General features: G+C 44.5%; 1 protein-coding gene across 1 annotated transcript in view; it reads right to left on the bottom strand.

Annotated features, from left to right (window-relative positions):
- LOC130213406 (transmembrane protein 65-like) overlaps positions 1–24,946 on the bottom strand; it is a 41,557-nt gene extending 16,611 nt beyond the window's left edge. The window contains exons 1-5 of the mRNA XM_056445004.1: positions 24,681–24,946; positions 24,088–24,415; positions 4,116–4,160; positions 1,740–1,807; positions 929–983 (exon numbers count right to left, since the gene is read on the bottom strand). Coding sequence (XP_056300979.1) covers positions 929–983; positions 1,740–1,807; positions 4,116–4,160; positions 24,088–24,370 — 451 coding nt within the window. The 5' untranslated portion in view covers positions 24,371–24,415; positions 24,681–24,946. The remainder of the gene's footprint in view (positions 1–928; positions 984–1,739; positions 1,808–4,115; positions 4,161–24,087; positions 24,416–24,680) is intronic.
- Between the last annotated feature and the right edge of the window lie 1,719 nt (positions 24,947–26,665).

Raw genomic sequence — 26,665 nt, 5'->3', positions numbered from 1 at the left:
CCTAAACCAAGTCTCAGGGAATAGTTTGTTTGTATCAAATATATGTTTGCTTCAAGATTTTACCTAAATCTGTCTGTAATGTGAGCTATTATATTATAACTGTAATTGTGTCATGACTTCCTCACCTTCATAGTTATATTCATCCTGCCTGCATGCTTAATTATCTCTCCTGTCACCCTCACCTGATTGTCTCTCATTCCCTTCACCTGGTCCTCACGCCCTTCTCACCTGCAGCCCGTCCCCTCATTAGTCCCTCATTCCCTTCACCTGGTCCTCACGCCCTTCTCACCTGCAGCCCATCCCCTCATTAGTCCCTCACTATTTAGCTCCCTCACTTCCACTTGTCCACTGCCAGATTGTCTTGTGTGTCAGCACCAAACTCTCCAGCGAATTCCTAAGTACTAGTTCTTATCTGCCTGTTACGACCCTGTTTGCCTGTTAACACAGTTTGGACCCTGCCTGAACCACGAAGTAAAGAGCCTCCTCCTGCATTCCTGTGTTTGTGTCGTGCTTTTGGGTTCCAGTACCTGTAACCATTACAAATTGGACTGATGAAGTCTGCAAATTTACAAGAAAACAAACAAGGCGTGTTGAGAGCACTGATCAAAGTTGGCTCTGCAGCAACATGGATGTTTGTCAGGTGTCAGTGCAGGTCGAACTTCGCCCAGTGAAAACCATTCATGACGAGACGTCAAACAAGAGAACAATAAAGGATGTTTTCTAAAGCCGAGTGAAAATACTATACAGTGCTTCAATTTCCCCTCCAGAACAAAGAACATCAAATAGAAATGTGATTGCATGGAAGAAAAAAAGCAACCTCTCTCTGCCTCCAACTCGTGCTCTTGAAAGCAAGTCTGAGTATGAAACTTTACCGATACAAAAACATATATTTCTTACGAGATACTAAGTTACATGAGGGTTCTCTTACCAGCCATAGTTGAAATGCCGAGGACCACGCCGATGGATAACTCAATTTGTGTGCCCTGAGAGAAACACACACACAAACAAACAAAACACATATTATGGATAATTTGTAAGTTTTTAATATATTTCCGTCATTCTATAATAAATACTATCAGTATAGAGTATGACATGAAATGTATTTGATGTTCTGTCTCAATGATATTCAGAGAGGAATACAGATATTACTTATCTAATATCTTTGCATCATCATGAGGGGATAATTTATGGTCAAGATTTCTGTATTTATATACATTTGTAATCTCTAGCAGTGAAAATTCCCTCAGTTTAATGTCTAATAATAATAATACACATATTCTTTCTTTTCTTGAAACGTTATGCCATTTCTTTACGCTCAATTTATTGTTTTAGTTTATTCTTTTACTATATTTCTTTCACAGTGCATTTGTCTTTCCATCTCTTTGTATCCGTGTTTAAAAACAAGATGCATTGAAAGCACACTTATTGTGAGAAAAACATTACCCGAGCAGACCGTTCCACTGGGTTCAGAACTCATTTTTTCCAGAGACTAAATACAAAGTGGGTATCTGTGGCAGGCAGATGATTAAAGACACACTAGAAAAGTAAGAACTCTGAGGAATGCAGACGAGTAACAGGGAATACACAGAGATATAAATACAGCAGCATCAAACACATTTTGATTTATTTGTCATCTCTCTCGACGTTTGCGTCCAACGAACGCTTCCTACTGCAACATATTCTTTGTGCACAGGTTCCCACTCCCAACACCGAGTACATCTTTATACCCACAGACTTACGGCAATAATCATGATGCAGTTGTCCAGGAATCCAAATCCAACAAATGGGATTGCATTGTGCAGCAGAACTGTAAAACAGAAAGTATCGTCTTCATTAGCAAACAACATAACCGAGTCTGGAGGGGCAGAATATAACATAATTAACACAAAGAAGATATTATAACATATCATTAGACACAAAACACTTCTGGGCTGAAAATAAAATTACAACTATGAATTGTCTTTTGGGAGATGCTCGAAATAAACCTTTATTCATTAATGTTTCTAATATGTTACAGTTACATATTTAATTGTGGAATAATATTACAAAAACAGCTGCAGTGTGCAGGTTTTGTAAAACATAGATTCCATAAGTATGTTATTAACCCCAGTATTATATATAGTATTGTTATTGTGTTTTATTTTTATTGATGCTCTAATGTGCCCACTGTGGGACTAATAAAGGAATATCTAATCTATCCAATCGAATCTAATATAAAAGTGGGCAAGTCGTAAAGCCAGCCACACAACAATAAAGTATTCTTCTAAACTGGAATAGGTTTCATCTTTTAAATGACAAAGACAGATTCAACCTTGACCTTGTGTGCAAATAGAGTCATAAATATCAAGCAGCTCCACCAAACAGGCCATCAGAATGTACATAACTCTACATATAGAGTAATGTATTCATCCCCATTACATGCACACATTGACTCACTGTGTGTGTGGATGAGATATACCGGCTAATAAACAGCTGGTCCAGTGAAAGGGAAGTTAAATGTCACCAACCGCCTCGGGAAGGTTTAGTCTGCTCTAGTGGGGGGCCTCGTCTGAGTTGTTAAAGCCAGCGATCTGCAGAAAAGTGTTTGAGGAGCATAATCGCTGCTGAAAACCAGTCATTTCTTTTCTCACACTCTGGTTCCGCTGCAGCTGTCCTTCATCGCCTAGGAAGAGTTTCCAATCTTGCTGCTCGAGTTCACAAATCCCCGATCATATATTCACATCTTAAACACAGACTCTCCTATAATGCGACTCCAAGGGCAAACTTTGATTGCATTTTGAAGAGCCCCGCATCCCTTGGTGCCAAGACATGATGCCTGTCTGCAGAAAACACAGCGTAGAACCACAGGGTGAAGTCTCCAGCAGCGAGTTAGGAAAAGGCACTTTTTCATCAACACTCAAAGCAGGAGCAAAGCAACAGTACACACACACGGCACTAATCATCTGTCTGGAGGGGGAATCGCGAGTGCTGCGTTCGCTTCTGAAAGCCGGCTTAGTCGATTTGTCTTTTTAAAGAAAAACATCATTTAATTTCAGCAGCAGAGAAACACAGAGCGTCACAGGAGAGATTTCTCACATGATGGCTGTGTTGTTGCTTGGAGTCAAATATCTCTCCGTCAAACTAAGGTTAATAATAAGAACTATATTGGGTTAACCAGCAAACTTTTCCAACCTCTCAGGAAGAGAGAAATCTGAGGTCATGTCAGTAACTGAGCAGCACTGTGTGAAGTACGCATGCATAAGCTTTCAGGTGGATAACATCTGAGTGTCAGGAAAAATCATCTGCAACACATTCTATAGGTTGGTACCGACTCACACCAAATACGAAGCGCTTCATATTGCAAGTGAAATTTAGGCCAGAAGTAAATGCGTGAATTGGTTTTAGGCACTCCCCCCCCTCCCCCTCTTCTTAGTGACTGTTAAATAAGTCGTGTGTTAAACTAACGTGTCTATATTTAGTGTTTCTTTCTTTATAAACCATAAGGATGACTCATACAAATGTATTATATAAAAAGGCCAGTCGCTGTCCTGACAGCATTTTTCTGTGCAGCAGGAGGAGAACAAAGAGTACGACTAGTTGGTGTTTTCACTGTTCTTTAGCAGTGTGTGTGTGTGTGTGTGTGTTTGTGCGTGTGTGTTCGTGTTGTGCTCTGCTAACTGTGGTGGAAACAGTAAGCACATGACCCGGCATAACGGAGTCTCTCAAATGTGTGTCATAAAGTTAGAGGACCGTAATCTTTCAGCTTGTCATCTTCCTCTGCACCCCCAAAAAACTCTCACCTTCATTCACATTAATGAAGGTTACTGATATTCTCAGGAACCCATTTGTTTTGGACATCAGGAGCGATAGCTTATGACACATCTGTTTAACATATGTAGCCAGGTTCATATTGAGTATGACTTTCCTTTCCTTTGGGGAGACCATGGAAACAAAGCATGAACCACAATAACCTGCTTATTAATGAAGACGGATCATCCTTCATCTTCCGGGCTTATTGACGGTTAAATGAGGGACGTGAATCCAGGCGGTCACGCTGCAAGACGAATCCTCAAATCTCACTCGATCAGCCGTCTCTCTACGTGAACACATCCGGTAAAATACACGTAACTGCTTACCATATCTTAACTCTGCAGAAGTAGGTGGTGCGACTTCCAGCGTCCCTAAAAAAGAAGACGAAAACATTTATTATAAAAGCATCTGCCTCTCCTGTGGCCTGTTTATATATGAGAGGGGTGGAGAAGGGAGTCAGGATGAATGTCAACCCCTTCTTAAATGGCAAAGCCTGTAAGTCAGGACCTTTCAGACACCGAGGGAACAAATCGGACGAGAGAAGGACATTTGAGCAATGTGTCAGAGGAGATGAAAGGGATCGACGAAGAGGAGCAAAGAGCACCTCCCTCGCTGACGAAGACGCACGAGGGCAAAAGTGACGTCAGCAAGGGATAATTCTGCTGCCAATCAGGGTTCACAGGAGACTCGCTGGCATACTGATGATAATAGGTGTGTGTGTGTTTGTGCGTGTGTGTTTGTGCGTGTGTGTGTGTGGTGACTGAACAGACACAGACAAGGGTGACAGAGATCAAATATATGTGAGACCTTTTTTTCCTGCCTGTCAGATTTAAAATACTGACATCATCTGACAGAAGCTGGATGAAAATAAAATGACGACTGAGATCTGAACACATTTGTTCCACATTTTGACTCAAGTTAAAGGACAAATGTGAAGTTAAACAGCGGTAACATTATTCATCTGCTGCAGAATGGAATCGGCGTCACACCGGGTGTGTCACATTCATACTACAGTCACTGAACTGTGATGTAACACGGGATAATTACTTTGGTCCCAAGGCCGAAGACCGGAAAGCTCATTTGTCACGTTTCTGAGGGCAGCAGCAGAGACTCGGGAGCAGAGGAATTAATTCACAGGGAGTCAAGTTGAGGTGAAAAAAAAACCTCAACTGAAAAAAGTCACAGGAGGAACTCAGACTGGAAGGCGACGCATCACAAGGGAATACAAAGAGGATGGGGCACTGAACAAGGAGGAGACACAGACTAAATACACAGGGGAACGGGACCCAGGTGGAAACAATGAGGGCGGGGCTCGCAATCACACAGGAGGCTGAGGCAGCCAAGGAATGAGAAATCAGGGACTCAGAGCTCAGTGGACACAGGAATCATCACACGAAGGAAAGCATGCAGGCTGTGCAATTTCTAGCTTCTGTGAAATGATTTTTTTTACGAGGTCTCATGGAAATGTCCGTCCACATTTTGAGCCAGATGAAGAAGGATGAATGGAATGAGGACCAAGTGGAAGGAGGGACACAGGAAGACACAGGACCTGCAGGCTGTACAATTTTCCCTTTTTTGCAGCTTCTGTGATTTGTTTTTTTTTTACTGAGTGGAAAAAATGTCCACATTTTGAAGTCGGTTCCGTCACAGGCGTTATTGCACCACTACAAGGTGGAGCAGATTTCGACAAACACAATAATCTGTCTCCAACACCCAGACACACAAGCATGCACTCATACACACGCGATCCCCGATAAACTCAATCCCACTGAGTTGCTGCAAGTGCAAATGCCAAATATGCCTTCCAAGTACTGACTCTGGGAAATGAACAACTGTTCACAATGTCATGCATTGTTTTCTTTCCACCTTAAAAACACTACAAGGCACTTTCATGTAGTGTTGACTGAGTGGTCCCTGAGGAAGTGGTGTTTCTGTGCACCAGCGTTCCTTCAGGAAACCTTTTATTTTCCTGCAGCATTGGGTCTGACGGTCCTGACCCACTCAGTTCTGGTTCTGGTCCTCCCGTGCCTCTCTTCCCACCTGCAGGCCCAGCAGTATTGCCCGGTCCTCCAGTTAAACGCTGCACACAGTCACTTTAAATACTGGTTGACATTGCTGTTCCCTTACAGCTAAATTGGCCACATTATCCACGTTATAATATTACAACTTTTAAAAAAATGGAAACATCTGCCTCCATCCCGTCGGCGGTCGCCACCCATTTCCTTCTCTCGTCCTCCTTTCCTTTCACGACTCAGTGACCGTGTTTACATGCATTCGAATAACTGGCTTAGTCGGACTGAAATCGAATTATCCGTTTCATGTAAACACCTTTGTTCGACTATGTGCGGTCCGACTACGATCCGATTAACAGCCCTGGAGAACTCGATCCGATCCGGTTGATAATTCGACTATCGCGGCATGTAACGGTGCATTGGATTAGGAACTGGACTTTGCGTCTTTGCGCATGCTTGAGATCCCGCCGCCCTCCTCCCCCCTCCCTCCCATGTCGTGACCCGGAAGTCGAAAGAGACGATAAGTTGTCACTGCCGGGAGCCTGGCCGGCAGAAAACAAACAAACAACGCTCTGGAGAACACAAGAGCCACCACACATCTCTGGACCGAAGAGCAGACAGAATAGTAGAGGGATGTAGCTTCGCCTTGCTCTCTGTTCGCCATCTTTCTCGAAATGTTGACGTTGTTGTTGTTGGTGGTGGTGAAGAGGTCAAGCGGAAATGGCTGTATCACCACGAGTTGTAATGAAAACAGCGCCACCTATCGTATCGGATATGACATGCTTTCGGCCAATGATTCGAATTACTCACTGCCATGTATATTGGGATAACAGTAGATCCCCCAAAAGATAGCATAGTCCGACTAAAGCAAGATTAGAATTATACCATCATGTAAACACACTGACTCAGTGTCACATTACATGCTGTACTTCACGCTACGGTATTGATCTCAACCCTCGTCTCATGTTGTTGACGGACATTTCATCAGCAAGAGATTAACACTGCTGAAACATTCACAAAGACACACACACACACACATATGCTCACCATCAGTGTTGACACGTAGCCACCAGCCTCTGCAGCAACATTTTATCTCACAGGTTTGGGAAAATCCTCACAGCAACTAACGATTAAACAAACTGCCATAGTGGAACTTTTACCCACAGAAGACGGATGGCTTCGGCAGATCATTACCGGAACACGTCTATTTCCATTTATTACTCATCCACGGGGTATTCTAGGAATTAATTAAAAGGCTTTCAACGTTCCTCCGGTGCTTATCTGCAAGTCCTGCTGCGTTAACTTTTCTCACTGAGTCCTGATGCTGAATCGTTCTCAGCTGTTTCATGAGCCAACCCTTCCTAAACAGAATTTAGCCAGAAAGTTTCCTTTTTCGAAAGAAATACTAAACTGTTGTGGCAAAGACAGAAATAATCTCTCTTTTCTTCTCGTCTGGTGTGCGGTATATTATTAGCCTTATCAACCACAATAACGGATGGTCGGTCTTTAGGTTGTGGTGTGTTTTGACTACAGGCCAGTGATCCGTCCGATACACTGTTCCATCTTGACACGATAGAAATGAAGCAGTGCCTCATTGTGGCCCAAAATCAGAAGCCTGGTCCTGCTGCATTTTCAATCACTTAAAAAGAACGAGGGCAAATAAAAATGCAACCGAGTCACCGAGTCATCACGAGTCGCGTTGAACATTCTGTTCTCCCCGTCCACTGGGCTTCTCCAGATATTTATGAGACCCTCGATGGCCGACATGGCCATCTATTTCCCCAAAGAACTCCTCTGGTATAAAGTATTGATTGCATGGCCCCCTTAATACCCGAGTGATGCCGTCTCCAGGGAATTCAATTCCAGCAGACAGGAGTGGTGAAAACATTTAATGGGCTGTGATAAGTTTGTCGCCACGAGCAATGATTAAATGCCAAAGCAGCCGTGTTTACAGCCTTCTCCCCTCGGCTCCTCCTACTGCACAATCACCCGTGTTGCCAGAAATGCCCTACTTTTGAAGTGTTGCTGCGGCTGCTATGTCCGCTGATTGGGCCAAACTATTTTGTATGGAAAGCATGAATATTAACATTCATATTTGAAATGAAATGATCCATATTTCCCATCCAGACAGCGAGATGGCGTCGACTTTAAAAAAGATTCGCACTGAGGCGCTCTCATCCATCTCCAAACACGTCTAGATGTGTGTGGTGGTTGGTTGGGCAAGATTCTTAGTTTCACTTTGTGGTTTTTTTATTGCTTCCTCAGCTTCCAAGTTCTCTCCAGCTGCGTTTGCTTTAAAGCGAGGTAACAGTCCCACTTTCCTGTCTTTGTTCTCCCGTGACAAATGGCTCATTCCACACTTTCTCGTTTGTTGCCGGGAAACCATGAAATTGAAGCGTGAACAGAGTTTTGAAACTTGAGATAAGTCTGTAAAGGAACTAAAAAGCCAAGTTCTCTCTCAGGAAAACTGATATGATGAATAAATGTGTCGGTCCAGTCAGTGATGTATAGAGGCAATAAGATGTTCTGCAAATCCAGGTGCTGGTGTTACAGTCGTAGAAACCAGAACATTTACAGGGGCATCGCCTTGCAGCAATACAATGTGTGTGTGTGTGTGTGTGTGTGTGTGTGTGTGTGTGTGTGTGTGTGTGTGTGTGTGTGTGTGTGTGTGTGTGTGTGTGTGTGTGTGTGTGTGTGTGTGTGTGTGTGTGTGTGTGTGTGTGTGTGTGTGTGTGTGTGTGTGTGTGTGTGTGGGTTCAGCAGCACAACAGAACCGGCCAAAGGATAGGAATATAGAAGCATTTTTGCTTCTACCTATACGTTTTCAGACTTTTTGTTTTGTATATTATATAGAATAATATTGGATTGTATTGCAATGATTGACTGAATAAAATACACAACAACAACAACAACAAAGGCTATAGCTATTCATCAATCGCATGTCCCGTTGTTATTCTATGTTTTATGAGACAGGAATAAGCACATTTCAAAGCACACAGGTCATTAGTATTAAAATGGGAAATGTGTGTGTGGGGTGGGGAGGGATTGCTCTGTTGTGGCAGCACAAGTTGAAATTCATTTGAGCGAGAATGGGTGAATAGATTTTAGAAATAACGAACAGAACATTTAAATAGCAATCAATGAAATGTTTCTATCTCCAACTGTCTTAGATCCCTCTCGTTGAGTCGTGTAGTTCAGACAACAGGACTGAGTCCAACTGAAGCTTGTGGTTTGCAAATAAATGCTCATTTTGATGGAAGCTATGAATAAGCTATAGAATAGAAGAAAAATAATAGAATACTGTCTGCTGACCTTTAACAACCGCTCACATGCTATTGCTCTCTCAATTTTAAATAACTTGTCTGCCGCGGGGGAAATAATAAGTATGCTCCCAGTAAATGCAGAATTAACCAGTCAGGTTACTGTTTCTTGCTAAATGTGAGTGGAAAATACAAAGCATTGGGGCATGAAACAACACAAACTGAGGTACTCTTTTCCTCCCTGCGAGGTCAGTGAACTCTATATGGCAGGTAGACAAATAAATACACACACTATTCCCCCAGTGCCAATTAAAGGCAGCTGTGGAGGCCTGAAACCGACGACAAATTCTTGAAAATATCTCCCCTGACAATTAGCAAAACCACAAGCGGCCGGATTAAAATAGAATAAAATAGCCTCATTTCCTCTTCATTTTAAAATGGGCACCCAGCCTAAAATAGCTCACACTAAAAGCAGTTTACAAAGGCTTCCCCTGCAGGTTCGGAAACACAACAGAGATGTGATGGGAGAGCGTGCATTTGACATCACATGATGATGGAGAGCAGTACCGCTGCTAGCCATGTTGGTGCCCTAAGCATAACACCTTGAGATAGGAAAGGGCACCCATGGCGAGCGGTGGCGATGGGGGGACGGGGGGGGAGGGTGCTAAGCAATTAAATATATCTCTTGTTCTGCCTGTTTTGTGATATACAGGACTGTCTCAGAAAATTAGAATATTGTGATAAAGTTCTTTATTTTCTGTAATGCAATTAAAAAAACAAAAATGTCATACATTCTGGATTCATAACAAATCAACTGAAATATTGCAAGCCTTTTATTCTTTTAATATTGCTGATTATGGCTTACAGTTTAAGAAAACTCTAAAATCCTATCTCATAAAATTGTAATATTTCCTCAGACCAAGTAAAAAAAAAGATTTATAACAGCTGAGTGTTTGTCAAGGCTCAGGAAACCCTTGCAGGTGTTTCGAGTTAATTAGACAATTCAAGTGATTTGTTTAATACCCTACTAGTATACTTTTTCATGATATTCTAATATTTAGAGATAGGATATTTGAGTTTTCTTAAGCTGTAAGCCATAATCAGCAATAAATCAGAATAAAAGGCTTGCAATATTTCAGTTGATTTGTAATGAATCCAGAATGCATGACATTTTTGTTTTTTAATTGCATTACAGAAAATAAAGAACTTCATCACAATATTCTAATTTTCTGAGACAGTCCTGTACATGCCTAAAAGGTGCCCAATATTGCAAGACTCAAATAATATCGGCATTATAATAATTATAACTATGAGGATTTTTTTAGTTGCCTATTTTTTGGTGCCCCCTCAGGACTTGGTGCCCTACGCGCAGCGCGTAGTGCGCGTTATGGGAGCGGCACTGATGGAGTTTCCACCTGTATTACCGTAAACGCTCACCACATGTTGGTTGCGAGTAAACCCAAATCCTGCAGCAGCCTTCTCCCTCACAGCAACGGTTTCTCAACGCTGGCAACAACAAGTCGAGCTGGTGTTCTACCATCCAATGCGAGAACAATTGCAGTTAATTGCAAACACCTGGCCTTGGATGTTTAATGATTGTTGATCAGATTGCTAGAATTAAGACTCCTACTCACCAATGGTCCACACAGAAACACACGCACAGGTGTTTTGACTTATTCTTGCTCATGAGAACCGCTGTGTAGCTGTGTACAGACATCTTCCTGCCTCTCTTCTATTGTTTAGTGTGTCACTGTTCATATCAGCAAGCGCAGAGCACATTGTGCAACATTGACACAAACTATATTGACTAACAAACTATTTGACAAAGCTGCTTATTGAGGTCCAGTTTTACAACACAAAGCTGCATCTTTCTGCTTGTGCATAACATTTGTAATTGTGGTGAAGAACCACTCTGTAATATTTTCATGTGGTTTCAGCCATGTCCCTCTCTATTGTTTACCTTACTGCTAGTGAGCTACATGTTGAATCCCGCTTTACTGAAACAGCAAAAACTATTTACTGTATTTATTAGTTCAGTTGGAATGAACATACTCTTATATGGAGTTGACCAGAGCAAACTCAAAGCACAACTCTCCTACATTTAAACTGGAAAATGGTCGGATCAGCATAAAAATAAAGAGTAATGGACACTCTATCCCGAGCATCGCACTGCAAACATAAAAGATTAGTGGCAAGTGTGTAAACAAATTAGAGCATTATGGCAGTTAGTGGAGAGTGAAGCAGAGCTGTGAGGGGAGTGACTATTGGACTCAGTCACTGCCGAATGTGTAAATACAATAAAACATTCTAACACTGTTAACAAGAAAAAAACATCCACTATTATAAATCCCCTCTATATAAATTTAATATCTTTGAGGGGGACCAGTCAAGGGAGATATCTTTCCGAGTTAAACCTACAGCGCAGTGAATGCAGGGTGTGAAAAAATAAACCGTATAATCTACAAAGTGCTGACTTTAGTCTTGTGTGACTGCGGTGATTTCAGCAGCCATAGCGACGGCGTCGCAAGGTCAGTGACAGCAGCCTCTTGGGGCCCGGGTACGAACCAAGGAGAAACCTGGGAGGTATGATGTGTCGTGTGTCTTGGTACATCTCATAGAAGTGTGGAAGGACAGAATGAGAGCGCGGCAGATACGAACACAAGGAGTGAGCACAATCAATGAAAGGGACGACAGTTTGGAGGGAACAACAAAGTGAAGGTGTGTTGGCTGTCGAGGTCATATTGTCCCGTGAAAAAGGCAGAAAGTGACAGATCCCTGTCTTTTGCACTCTCAAGATCATGACCTCGTGATAGAATGGACAGGATTACATAATCAAAGACACCCTTGAATATCAAACACATCCTGCTGTGCATACTATTATTGCCTGGGCTTCTGTGGTGCGAGAGTAATTTGATTCGTGTCTCGATCCATCTGTCTAGGTTTCACGAGGAAGAAGAGGCATATGCTGCCGTCTCCTTCTACAGCTTTCTTATCTTACATCACATTATTCTAACTGGTGCCTGATCGACAACTGGAAGGCTCTCTCTCTCAGATGGAGATGCAATTACGTCGTGCCCACTCCGGAGGGGAAAACACTTCCATCACTCTGCATTCATTTTGCAATGTGTGAAGGGGCCTCCGTGTCACTTGGTGATGCACTGACAGGGTAAAGAACCCACAGCTTAGTTTCCATAAGCAGCCAAACTGAAAAAAACACACAGAGCCTTTAGGAAGACAAGAGTGAGGCACCGGCAGGACGAACGGGGAAACGTGGCCTTCTCATTCTGTCCAAAAGGCAGTTTCAGACTAACTTTATTTCTGTAAATTAAGCTAAAGCCTTTTGAACTATAGTTTGTGTTGATAAATCCAAAAAGCTATGCAATATCCCGTTTGCAAGTACTTTAGCTAACTTAAGTAGCTCGCTAACGCATAGCATTAGCTCGCTAACATATAGCATTAGCTTGCTAACAACTAACTTGTGTCATTATTATGTACCTGCACCTCCGGTACATTATACATCATTTTACATTATATGTAAAATAATCTTCTGACATGCTAAAATGTTATACGCTTTTGTGATGATTTTAAACGTGTGTAAAGTGTCTTTGCGTATTATCTAAAGCGCTATATAAATCAAATTTATTATTATTATTATTCATCCAAATCCCTGGATATAAAAACAATATTCTTTCCACCGCCAGCCTCTCCATGTCCTGGGTCCCATGTGTGTTCAGAACAAAAGTATCCTTGAAAGGAAAACAACTTACTCATCATCATCATCATCATCATCATCGCTCTGCCTTCTTGTTTTCCAGCATCCGCAGGTATGACTTAGTTTGGGGGGTTTAGCCCCCACTGCAGTTCAGTCTGAAATCTGCTTGGCACAACAAGACTGGTTAGTTATGAATGTCTGCAGCTTTGTGGTTGGCCGCTAACCTCACTCAATTAACACACACCGCGTATTCTCACAGTCTATGTGACGAAATGTTCAACGATGCTGATGCCTCCACTTTATTTGATGCCAGACTGAAGAGAGTCACTTCTGTGTGTGCGTGGTGGTGGGTCACAGCAGGGAACATGTCACACCACCATAGATAGATAGATAGATAGATAGATATATACTTTATTAAAGTCAGTAGCAGCAACACACAAGGATAAAAAAAACAAAACACAAAATATAAGAAGGGTTAGGGTGATCTGGCAAGAGGTGAACTGTTGTAGAGCCTCATAGCCGTCGGCAGGAATGTTCTCCTGTATCTCTCCTTGTGGCAGCGGAGCGTGAGGCTGGAGAAAGTACTCCTCTGTCCCTGTAGGAGGTGGTGGAGAGGGTGGTCGGGTTGTCCAATATGGACACCAGTTTCTTCAACGACCTCCTCTCCACCACCTGTTCCAGGTGCTCCAGCTGGCAGCCGATGATGGAGCCAGCCTTCCTAACCAGTTTGTTAAGCGGCTGGTGTCACCTCCGATGCTGCTCCCCAGCAGACAATGGCAAAGTGCAGCACACTGGCGACAACCGACTGGTAGAATAACTCCAGCATCTTGCGCTTTCTCAGGAAAAGAGGCGACTCATCCCTTCTTGTACACAGCGTTGATGTTGGCCTTCCAGTTCAGTCGGCTGTGATGGGTGGCCCCAGGTACTTGTACTCCTCCACCATGTCCGTCCACTCCCAGGACACTCAGAGGTAGGAGCAGTCGCCTTCCTCCTGAAGTCCACCACCATCTCTCTGGTCTGCCCACTTTACAAAGTCACTCACCACTGCCCTGTACTCCTCCTCCCGTCCATCCGACCACTGCAGAATCATCAGAGTACTTCTGCAGATGGCATGACAAGTCACTGGTGTACAGGGTGAAGAGGAAGGAGACAGAACAGTTCCTGTGGGCTCCGACATCACTGACCACCGTTCCAGACAGCACACGGCCCATTCTGACAAACTGTGGTCTGCCTGTGAGGTAGTCAGTGATCCAGGAGATGGTGCAGCTCCACACACCCCCACCGCAGCTTCTCACTCAGCAGCAGTGGCTGGATGGTGTTAAATGCACTGGAGAAAAGAAAGTGACTCTCACAGAGACATCGGTTCCATCCAGGTGCGACTGAGCTCGTTGCAGCAGGTAGATGATGGGTCCACTCCCACATGAGGCTGGTAAGCAAATTGCAGAGGGATGATTTCACCTGCGGCGGAGGTGGGCCAAGACCAGCCTCTCCAGCACCTTCATCACATGGGAGGTGAGGGCGGCCGGTCGGTAGTCGTTGAGGCCAGCTGGTGCCGTCTTCTTTGGGACAGGGACCAGGCACGGCGTCTTCCACAGCACGGGACTTCCCCAGCCTCAGGCTGAGGTTGAGCTGCAGGACACCAGACAGCTGGGTGGCGCAGGTCTTTAGGACCCTGGGGCTGATGCCATCAGGACCTTCAGCTCTGCGCTGGTGTAGTTTCTCCAGCTGTCTTCTCACCTGGTCAGTCGTCACAGAGAGGGGAGGGTGGAGGGAGGGCTCGGTGGATGTGCAGCTCAGCAGGGGGACAGAGGGGAGGAGGTGTTTGGGAGGTGTGATGTGTGGAGGAGGGAGGGCTGTGAACTGAACCTATTGAAAAACAGTTCAGCTCGTTGGCCCTCTCCAGGCCCCTGGCTGTCTCCTCCCACCTTGAAGCCAGTTATCTGCTTCATGCCAGACCACACCTCCCTTGTGTTGTTCAGCTGGAGTTTGGCCTCCAGCTTCCTCCTGTGGAGTCCTTGCCTCCCTGAGCTTCACCTTCAGGTTGCGCTGGGCTTTCCTCAGCTCATCCCTGTCTCCAGACCTGAAAGCAGCTTTCTTCATGTTAAAGCGCCTTCAGGTCCCTGGTGATCAGGGCTTGTTGTTGGGGAAGCAGCGCTGATCCGTGATGGGATGGTGGTGTGTTCACAGAACTTGATGTATTCCGTGATGCAGTCGGTCATACTGTTGATGTCCTCCCGTGCGGTCCACACAGCACATCCCAGTCCGTTGACTCGAAGCAGTCCTGGCCTCCAGAGACCACCTCCTCACAGTCCTGGTGGTCCAGCCTCTTCACCAGAGGAACATACCTGGGTGTCAGCGGACCAGGTCATGATCAGACCTGCCGAGGGGAAGGGCAGTGGCACTGTCGTCCTTAGTATTAGCATACAGCAAGTCCAGAGTTTTATTGTTCCTTGTTGGGCAGTCTATGTATTGATGGAAGGTTGGCAGAGCTTTTTCCAATGTGGTGTGGTTAAAGTCACCAGTGATAGTCATGAATGCTCCAGGCTGATGATTCAGCAGAGCAGACACAGTGGAGTGGATGGTGTCCACAGCTTCCTCAGCGTCAGCTGATGGCGGCGATGCCGACAACCACAATGGCGAACTCTCTCGGCAAATAATGCGGGCGCATCCCCCCAAGTTTTCAATGTTCGGGACAGAAGCGCTCCTTCACGCACATATGGTCCGGATGGCACCACCGTTCATTCACATAAACAGCGATCCGCCCCCTCATCTTACCGCTCTGTCTCTGTCAGCCGAACAGTCCTGAAGCCGGGCAAAAGGCGCTGTGATCCGGATAGTCGCAGCCACGTCTCAGTGAAACACAAGAGACTGCTCTCACGGAAGACCTCTCGGTCATTACCAGCGCCGAGCTCATCCGTCTTATTCGCCAAAGACCTCACGTTCCCGTTATGATCGCGGTACCGAGGGTTTGTATCTCCTCGTTTGACACCCGATCTGCAACCGGGCCTTCTCCGTGGCTCCAGCGGGATCACAGGTCTGTCTCTTGGCGGCGAAGCTCGGCCTGCACAGCGCGATCAGCTGAGCGAGCGACGGTCCCAGTCATTGTTTTGTGCGGCTCACCGATACTCACGACAAAGTGAACAAAAGCCACAGTAGAAGTATCGAAAAAGTAGTTATGGTCCAGTGTCGCCGTAACGACCGTAACTAAGACAAACGTGAAAGAAAAGAAAAGAGAGAAAAGCAAAAAAAGGACAATAAAATAAACTGGCATCATGCAGCATTGTATGTGAATTAGACATACACTCCTAGCATCATGCAAGTGATGCAACAGTGAATGTGATTTTGACATAGGCCTACACTTCGCGTAAGACCTCATGAGCTGAGGCAGACCGGAGGGAAAGAAGGGGCTCCTCCATTGTTCTTTAGTTTAGGCCAGAAGGCTATAATCTAAAAGGCTGTGAGATTCAGTTTTCAATTCAATTCAGTTTATTTGTATAGCCCAATTTCACAAATTACAAATGTGTCTCGGAGTGCTTTACAATCTGTACACATAGACATCCCTGCCCCAAAACCTCACATCGGACCAGGAAAAACTCCCAAATAACCCTTCAGGGGGAAAAAAAGGGAAGAAACCTGCAGGAGAGCAACAGAGGAGGATCCCTCTCCAGGATGGACAGATGCAATACATGTAATGTGTACAGAAGGACAGATTTAGAGTTAAAATACATTCAATGAATATGACAGTGTATGAATAGTTCATAGTAGGCATATTCCACGATGGAGACCTCCACGATCCATCAGGCAGATGGCGGTGGGAGGAGGAGGCGGAGTCTCAACAGTGGGTGGAGTCTCAACAGGACAGTGGCGTAGTCAGGAGCAGGAATTCCACGACCCAGACCTCGATAATCCATCAGGCAGATAGGATCTATGCCGTCTCATAGGGTCCGATGACCCCATGAGACGTGAAGTCAAAAGGACTCCGGGGAGAAAGCAGAGTTAGTAACGTGTGATTGAGAGATGAAAATTCATCCTTAAGGAGAGAAAAAGAGGTAGGTGCTCAGTGCATCCTAAACGTCCCCGGCAGCTATAAGCCTATAGCAGCATATCAAGGGGCTGGACCAGGTGAACCTGATTCAGCCCTAACTATAAGCTCTGTCAAGAGGAAGGTCTTAAGTCTACTCTTAAACGAGGTGACTGTGTCTGCCTCCCGGACTGAAATTGGAAGCTGGTTCCATAAAGAGGAGCTTGATAACTAAAGGCTCTGGCTCCCATTCTACTTTTTAAGACTCTAGGAACTACAAGTAGTCCCGCATTTAGTGAGCGTAGCTCTCTAGTGGGGCAATATGGTACTACAAGCTCCTTAAGATATGATGGTGCATCACCAATCAAGGCTTTGTACGTTAAGAGAAGAATTTTAAAAGTGATTCTTGATTTTACTGGGAGCCAGTGCAGAGCAGCTAGTGCAGGAGTGATGTGATCTCTTTTCTTAGTTTTAGTGAGAACACGAGCTGCAGCATTCTGGATCAACTGGAGGGACCTAAGAGATTTATTAGAGCAGCCTGATAATAAGGAGTTGCAGTAATCCAGTCTCAAGTAACGAACGCGTGAACCAATTTTTCTGCAACTTTTTGAGACAAGATGTGCCTGATTTTTGAAATATTACGTAGATGAAAGAATGCAGTCCTTGAGATTTGCTTTACGTGGGAGTTAAAGGACAAGTCCCGATCAAAGATAACGCCAAGATTCTTTACAGTGGTGTTGGATGCTAGGGCAATGCCGTCTACAGAAACCACATCACCAGATAATTGATCTCTGAGGTGCTCAGGGCCGATTAAAATTACTTCGGTTTTGTCTGAGTTTAACATCAAGAAGTTGCAGGTCATCCATGTTTTATGTCTTTAAGACATGCTTGAATTTTACCGAGTTGGTTGCTCTCCTCTGGTTTTATCGATAAATATAGTTGAGTATCATCTGCATAACAATGAAAGTTTATGGAGTGTTTCCTGATAATATTGCCCAAAGGAAGCATGTATAAAGTAAATAAAATTGGTCCAATCACAGAACCTTGTGGAACTCCGTGATTAACGTTGGTGGTTATCGAGGCGTCATCGTTTACAAATACAAACTGAGATCGATCTGATAAATAGGATTTAAACCAAATTAGTGCCGTGCCTGAAATGCCAATCGACTGCTCCAGTCTCTGTAACAGGATGTCATGGTCAATGGTGTCGAATGCAGCACTAAGGTCTAACAAGACCAGTACAGAGAGGAGTCCTTTATCTGCTGCCATTAAGAGGTCATTTGTAATTTTCACCAGTGCCGTCTCGGTGCTGTGGTGTTTTCTAAATCCTGATTGAAATTTCTCAAATAAACTATTATGATGTAGAAAGTCGCACAACTGATTTGCGACCACTTTCTCAAGGATCTTGGAGAGGAAGGGAGGTTAGAGATCGGTCTGTAGTTAGCCAACACCTCTGGATCCAGAGTGGGCTTCTTCAGGAGAGGTTTAATAACAGCCACTTTGAAGGAGTGTGGTACGTGGCCTGTTAGCAGAGACACATTGATAATATCTAATAGAGAGCCGCCAATTAAAGGCAAAACGTCTTTAAGCAGCCTCGTCGGGATGGGGTCCAAGAGACAGGTAGCGTGTTCAAGTAGAAACCGTTGAAGATAATTGGTCACGGTTGATGGGAGAAAAGCCCTCAAATATACACCAGGGCATACAGTGGTTTCCAAGGCCATTCCACTTGAGGACAGATTGGCACTGGTTATGGGCAAGAGAATATTAATCTTGTCCGTAATAGTTAAAATCTTTTCATTAAAGAAGTTCATAAAGTCATTACCACTGAGGTTTATAGGAATGCTCGGCTCCACAGAGCTGTGACTCTCTGTCAGCCTGGCTACAGTGCTGAAGAGAAACCTGGGGTTGTTCTTATTTTTTTCTATTACTGATGAGTAATAGGCTGCTCTGGCATTACGGAGGGCCTTCTTATATATTTTAAGACTATCTCGCCAAACTAAGCGAGATTCTTCGAGATTAGTTGAACGCCATATGCGTTTAAGCTTTCGTGACGTTTGCTTCAGTTTGCGGGTCTGAGGGTTATACCAGGGAGCAAACCTCCTCTTCCTCACTGTCTTCTTCTTCAGAGGGGCTATCGAGTCCAGTGTCATTCTCAGAGAGCCTGTGGCACTGTCAACAAGATGATCAATCTGGGACGGACTAAAGTTAGACCAGGAGTCCTCTGTTATATTGAGACGTGGTATCGAATCAAATACAGAAGGAATCGCTTCTTAAATTTAGCTACAGCACTGTCAGTTAGACATCTGGTGTAGAAACTTTTGACTAACGGAGTACACTCCGGTAGTATAAATTCAAAAGTTATGAGGTTGTGGTCTGACAGAAGAGGATTCTGTGGGAAGACGGTCAAATGCTCAATGTCAACGCCATAAGTAAGAACAAGATCAAGCGTGTGGCCAAAGCTGTGAGTGGGTTTCTGTACTCTCTGACAGAAGCCAATCGAGTCCAACAAGGAGATGAATGCAGCACTAAGGCAATCATTATCAACATCCACATGGATATTAAAATCTCCAACAATAATAACTTTATCAGTTTTAAGATGGTTTCCTAGACAAAGAAGGAGGAATATGATATCCCCAGGCACCGTGACAGCAACGCTTTGAGCAGAGATTTTACATTTTAAGACTAATGTAAGACGAGCTGGTTACAGAAAAAGAAATGCAGAGGAGGTTTGTTCATGCCTCTTAGATTTAGCACTGCAGCCTCAATGGTTACTGAGGTGAAAGTAAAAGGAGAAACCAGACATCCTTTTTCTCCTCTTTTGCATCTCCCATCAGCTTTCCCCCTTTCCCCCTTCAGTACTTCTCCACACTCTGAACCATGTGGATAAATTGCTTCCATCTCGTCTTCCTCACATTTTCTTCCAGCAGGACAGAAGGAAAGCCACGTTGGTGTAATGGATGTCACTGAGTCACTGAGTAGCTGGTGATCACACAGGGCCAGATGGAACAGAAGCCCCTCTGATTGGCTGTTCACTCACTCACTCATTCATTCATTCTTGAGTCTACTCCATCTCCATCTCTTTTCCTTCTCCAAATTGTTGCTTTTTCTTTCACGATGGAAGAAGAATTCTGTATTTTTGTAAATTGAAAATGATAATTTAATATGCAATAGCCGAATACTCGATGTTCCTGGTGGTCTGTTAGAAATTGGTTCCATAGATCAGCATTTAATCCTGTTCAGATTATTTCTCCTCTGCAAAGTTTATGACCTATACAGTGTCAAATATCATATAAATTATGCCTTAAAATGTGTTAAAACGTAAAAGAAAAAATGTCTTTTGTGACCGGGTATATAGGTTAAGTGATAAGTTTGTCCTTCAGGAAAAAAATTAAACTAATTCAAACTAATATTCAAACACATATACCACAGTCCTATTTCCCACATGTATCATGCTTTATTTCAAACATGGTACCTTGAAAATCAAAGTTACAGTGAGGTCCTTTTATTTCCTTTCGATCTCTATTGATATCATACACTCACAATGAGAATCACCACGTAGAGCCTTCTGTAATGTCTCCCAACTTAATAATTAATATGTTCTTTGTTTGATATGAATATCCCGGTCCCCGTATTAGTCACTACAAATATGTATATTTCTGCACCATGTAAAGGCCAGTGGGATAATCAATAATCTGGTCTCTGACAGCGTCTTTCCTGAGATCTCGTGACCATGACTCATGAGGATGCTGCTGTAGGTCACACGTGTTAAAGGTGTTACACTTCTGCTGAGTTATATTCTCCTAAACTGTCGTGAAAATAAATCACAAAATGTCCCTGATGGGTCTTGATTCATGTCTTTGAAACACCTCTCTACGCTGAAGTATGTTGATATCACGAGTTCATTTGTTTTTATTCTTTCTGTATCGAGTCAAACTAAAAGAAATTGGTATCAATCTACTCATTAAATACATCTGGGTAACTTTGAACCAAATGTGGTTTTGGGCTTTTTCCTCCAACGTCTTCGCTTCTCCTCCCCATCCTTTCTCGTCTGTTTATCCTCTAAATACCTCTGCTCTCATCCCACCTTCCCCTCTGTCTTTTAACTTCCTTTCTTTCTTTAAACGTCTCTCCTTCTTTCCTCCCATTTCTCTGAGGACGGGGCATTTCTACCTGTACACGAGGTCTTCAAACCTTCTGAATGGACCCTAAATCCCCTCCAGTAAGGAGAATGTGCTTACGACTTCCTAACTACAGAATCTCGGCTGATGCTGCTCCCTGCCACCTTGCCTGGAGAATAAAGAACAAAACATCGGAAACTCTGCAAATTCACTGGACATATAGACATGGAAACTAGAGAGAACGAAAAAACCGTCAAAAGTTCTCGAGCCATCCGTTTGCATAACATTGCCCTCCTGATGGATTTGGCAACACTCTGATTCTTTCTCTGAGTCATCTAATCTGCCTTCACAGCGCAATGATTCAGACCTGACAGATAACACATTTCACAACTTTAATGTTCTACCGACACTGCAGTTCTCAGCTCTGCAGAGTGTTTACGCATCTTTCAACTTTACAGCTGATAACGTTATTGTTCTGGTGTACGTCTGAAGCAGTCGGGGCTGTTTTCAGCGTAACACTCTGGGTACAGACTGTGTGCTACCCCGCCCGGCAATACACGGCACACCAAGTAAGCAACTAGCCGGTGATGCTCACAGTGGAGCACTTAGCAGCGAAAGAGCCAGATGTTTCCTTAAGGAGTTGGTGGGGACCGAAAACAGAGCTAAGAGGAGAGAGAATATTGGGCTTGAATTGAGCAAGAAGACCTGGAATACAACTCACAAGAAATGCTGATGTTGCTCTGTGTCTTCACAGGATGTGTAAACGTACAACAGTTTGCTGAAAACAAACTGTCTAAATGTTCAGGCGGGCAGCTTGTATCGTAACATGTATTTATTTAATCTTAGAGCACAGTGTAGGTGAATTCATTCAGTTAATATGTCTGAACCAGCGTGGACTTCCTGCGGTAGACTTCATTAACCCCGAGGACCGCCCAGTACAAAGACATGTCGGGGAGCTTCAAGCTCCACTTTCCACACCGTTCAGCAAACCTGCATGAATAAACATCAGGAAAATAAGGGCTTTGCTCCAGGTGGCCTGCATCCTCTGGGCAGGAAGATGGTGGCTGTGGATGAGCCTGTCGAACTAAATCAATCCCTCAGCTGGCAAGTCAGCGAGAGAGGGAGTCGACCGGTGCAGCAATCACTGATTCAGCTGGACTGCAGCCCGGCACAGATAGCAGGTAAGATAATCCCAGAGGGTTTTTATAGCGTGAAGGTGAGCATGTCAGCGAGCTCCAGCCGGGCAGGCCCCACAGGTGAGAACACAGCCAAGGAGCCGTCCTCCATCGTCTCCTCCCAACACTGACTAACACGGTTCTCTCATCTGAGGTTTTGAATTGTCAAAATATGAAGTTGTGTGGGTCAATCTTTCTGGTTAGGGTTGACACCAAAACCTCACGTGCTGTAAAGGCCTGTGGAGCATTTCATGGAAGCTCAAAATCTAGCTCAAGATATCATGGCATCTCTTCATTTTCATGACACACGGTCTGCTTTTAATCTTTTTTTAAAGCCTTATATTCTCCGATATTTCTGTGTTGATATTGCACAGCATTTGGACAGGATGCACTCATCAGCACCCGACAGGAAAACAACAACGTACTATCTGGATCTCCGAGTATGGAGAATCTCATTGAAATGCCTCATAATGACGACCAGCTCAATTCTCTGTCTCATTTCCTCAGTCTGGAGACAAAGTGGGAATGAGGATGGGCGACTTTCTGGATTTCGTTGGAATCCGACGGGGTGAAATCGTATTGTTCAGTAATTATCAGTAAAGGTATGATGGTCTGTCATCTGTTCAGCAATATAACCGTCCAAGCTTGACAATCATTGCTACTGTCTTCACTGCCATCGCTGTAATCACCACATAGAACATTATTAACTAACCTTATCCTCACATATAAGGAGAAACATTACAGACATGACCTAATTATAGCAACAGATGCATGTGTGTTCCACATTCAGCAGTCTGATGCTAAATGAGTTAAAGGAGCCTGGTGTACAGCGCACAGAGAGGCTGGTAGTTTATGTAACACACTCAAAAAAATGATTCAAGCCCTTCTTAGAGGTGACACACTTAAATATTGTTTGATACATTTAAATAAATCAATTACAAAACGAAGATATTTATATTGAATGGGTGTAACACAAAATGTAGGAATACTTTCATTTATTAGATTTATTTAGGTTACACTCACAAAAACGATTCAAGCCCTTCTTCGAGGTGACACATTTAAATATTGTTTGATACATTTAAATAAATCAATTACAAAAATAGATATTTATATTTCATGGGTGGAACACAAAATGTATGAATACTTTCATTTATTAGATTTATTTAGGTTAGATGGTGTGCATATCAACTCAAAATAAATGTGTTTCATTGAGGACTACCCTTTGCGCATGCGCCAGCTGAAAATCAGTTGTTTACAAGGTGAAGACACTTTCAGGGCTGTACGGTGGTGTAGTGGCTAGCACTGTCGCCTCAAAGCCAGAGGGCCGTGGGTTCAATTCCCAGTCGGGTCGTTCCTTCTGTGTGGAGTTTGCATATTTTGTTAGTTAGTTAGTTTATATTTTGAGTTGGACAAACACAAATTAATTTAATTTAATGAATATCGTTATTTTATTTTAGATGTATTTGATTCAAATGAGTTGGACTAACTTAATTACATTTTATTGCACTGATGTGCTAAATTTGAGTTGGAGTTGCATATAATTATTGGATGGAAAACCTGTCAACAATTTAATTGAGTTCATCCAATGAGTCATTTCTTTGAGTGCAGGAAGAAGAGGTTTCATCAAATGAGAACAAGTGTTGGTGCAGTGGACTTGTGACACTCCAGGGATTATCCTGATGGATAAACCTCTGATGCCATGATACACGATGGGAATCGTTGGCCCATCATGAGGGACAGTTATGGCACACACGCTGTATTGATCCCTGCCAATGAATGATCTTTCCTCTCAGGGAGGTCAGAGGTCAGGGTCGGCTTACTAAGATGCAAAAAAACATTATCCATCACTTTAAAATGATGTCAATAAGACATTCACTTATCAAGAAGATGATGTCCGTTATATATCTGTCATGTATGGCTTACAAACTAAAACAAGGACAGCAGTAGTGTGAGTGTTGTCCCTGCTGTCTTCACCTTATATGGAACATAACCCCGCTTACCTTGAGCTATGGCTATGGACTCGAACCTGTGCAGCTCTCGCAGCAGACAGGTGCGCTCGGACGGGTGGAGGGTGTAAATAAACTCCTTGGCTCCGCGGGGCGAGTCGAGGGGCTCCACGAGCTCGTTCAGCGGGTGCGTGCCGAGCTGACGCCGCTGCGCCAGCCACCCGGGGACCGGAGGAGTGCCCGGTGCTTGGTGGCCGCCGGGTCCGGCCGCGGCCACCCCGGTCCCGGCTCTCAGAGAGAGGGCGGGCCGCAGGACTTTCCGCAGGCAGGGTAGCATCGCTGGGATCAGGAAGAGGGGGTCGGCGGCGGTGGTGGGGGGGACCTGATGGAGAAAGAGTGCACAACAGGCCCGGTTACACACTTTGAGCTGAGCGCTACACACGCAGAGCCGCGTTATGACAACATCTGAGCCCATCACCGGGAAGAACCGCTGGACCGCAGCGGCGCGTCCCCAGCTCGGGTTATTCTGGGGGAACGGGCCTCGCAATAACTATCACACATCCGATCTCGGAAGCCGTTTGGAAGAAAAAAACAGAAAGTAGGAAAAGACCTGAAAATGCCAGTGAAAGTTGTGTCACTGGTCGCACCTCAGTCGATGCTCCGCTGTCCCGCCCGACACAACCTCCGCGAGGAAACCTTCACACAAACACAGAAGCTGCTCCGGCACGCGCGTTTCTTTTTTCCCCTTCCTTTTAGTATCAGCAGCTGTAAAAAAAAAAAAATCTTCTATCTGGTCTCTCGGAACCTCGAACAGCGAACAGGCCGATGCATGTGTACCACGCCAAAAATCACATATTTGCGATCGTAATCCCGACTGGTTTAAACCTCTGGTTGACGGGATGGCGCGAGAGGATGGGAGGAGGGGGAGGAGGAGGGAGGAGGGATGGCACGTCAGCGGACAGCAGCACTGATCATATTTTCCAATAGCGGCGCCGCGTTCCTCCGTGCGTAACTCTGACGGCACCGCGGGACGTAACGTCGACGCTGCGCACGGGGACGATGCACGTAACGGTGTGTCGTCTTCGTGTCGTACTCCAGGACGAAAATATGAGCATTTAAATATAATAGTGTATCCGCTCTGGTTACGTCAGCAGAGACTGAAACGTAATAGTCCGAAGTCGTCACACAGTATTGAATGTCACGCAGTCAATAGGAGTGTGTGTGTGTGTGTGTGTGTGATTGGCTGCGTGCCCATCTCTCTCCCTCTCGCATTATGCATGTGGGACATTCGAGCTATTCATCCGCACCGCCGTCCACACCCCGCAGAACACATGACATTGACACCATGTGGAAGTTATGCGTCGGGGAGGAAACCTGCTCTCCAGGCCAGGAGGAGGGAAGAGGCGGTGTTACTCATAACCTCCAGCATCATGTGGTCCTTTCCCTGTGGCAGATCGGTACTTCTCGGCCGCAGCACTCGTTTCGTGTCTCCAGGCCTCTGAGGATGGGAGGAGCGACGCAGCGGCGGAGCAGAGGCTCTGAACAGGTTTGGGTGTAGCAGCAGTTCAGCGCCCCCTGGTGGCCCAAGCACAGAACGGCGGGGCGCAAAGCTAAACAACGGGCTCGATGCATCTCGTTCAGTGGTCCCCAAACTAAGGCCCGCATTTGGCCCGGCCCCCTGAACAATACAAGAGACGCATTATGATTTTCTCCCCCGTCTGGCCACGCAAATCCTAGACGAGCCCGTCAAATAGTACGGAATAATGGTGAAAAGGTTAAGCAAGAGAAAAATGTATTCAGAATGCAGGGTTTTTAACCTGCAGTGGTCAAACGATTATGTTTTTGTTCAATGCAAAGAAAAGGCTGTTTGTCTGTCAAGAGGCGGTGGCGGTATTCAAAGAATAATCTGCGCCGACACTATGAATCCCGTCACAAAGACAAGTATGATAACTTGCAAGGCCAAATGTGAGCAGACAAACTCTCAAAGCTAAAAAGTGGAGTCCTAGTTATTTGGTTATTATTTATTTTTATTAATAGTGTGATTTATTTCCTGACTTTTTTTTCTGTGAAGATCCCGGAAAGGGTTATTAATATTTGGTTATGTGTGGCTTTCTGGAAAACAATAAATGTTTACATTGAGGCACCCCTGCGATCGTCACACTTGTTCTGTTACAAAGTGACCCCGGCCCCCATCAGAGAAGGGAAAAGTTATGTGGCCCTCACAGGAAAAAGTTTGGGGACCCCTGATCTAGTTACTCCATGAGATCGATGTCCAACAACAAAACGATTCACCTGGTTGATTGTCAGCTGCTGCTTTCAAGGTTAGAAATGAACCGTCAAGATCAACTTTCAAGTCAAAGAAAGTTTTGAACTTTGATGGCAAGCGAATGCAATCTGCAGTTAAAGGGCAGCGTGACACGGTAAACAACTCCAGAACAGCAAATACATGGAGGGTTTTACGCCAACTATTTATCTTAAAGTTTAGGAATATCTATGAGATGAACTTGATCGGTTGAAGATGTTTACCGAGAGAAAGACAGACGCAATATTCTGGCGGTGTTCTGGTCTCGTGTTTGATACTCTTGACCCACACAGAGGTCACGCACACAGTCAAGAAGCCAATGAGCCAATG

Source organism: Pseudoliparis swirei, chromosome 22, assembly GCF_029220125.1.
Source record: "Pseudoliparis swirei isolate HS2019 ecotype Mariana Trench chromosome 22, NWPU_hadal_v1, whole genome shotgun sequence".
Classification (NCBI taxonomy): domain Eukaryota; kingdom Metazoa; phylum Chordata; class Actinopteri; order Perciformes; family Liparidae; genus Pseudoliparis; species Pseudoliparis swirei.
This window is presented reverse-complemented; position numbering and strand designations above follow the sequence as displayed.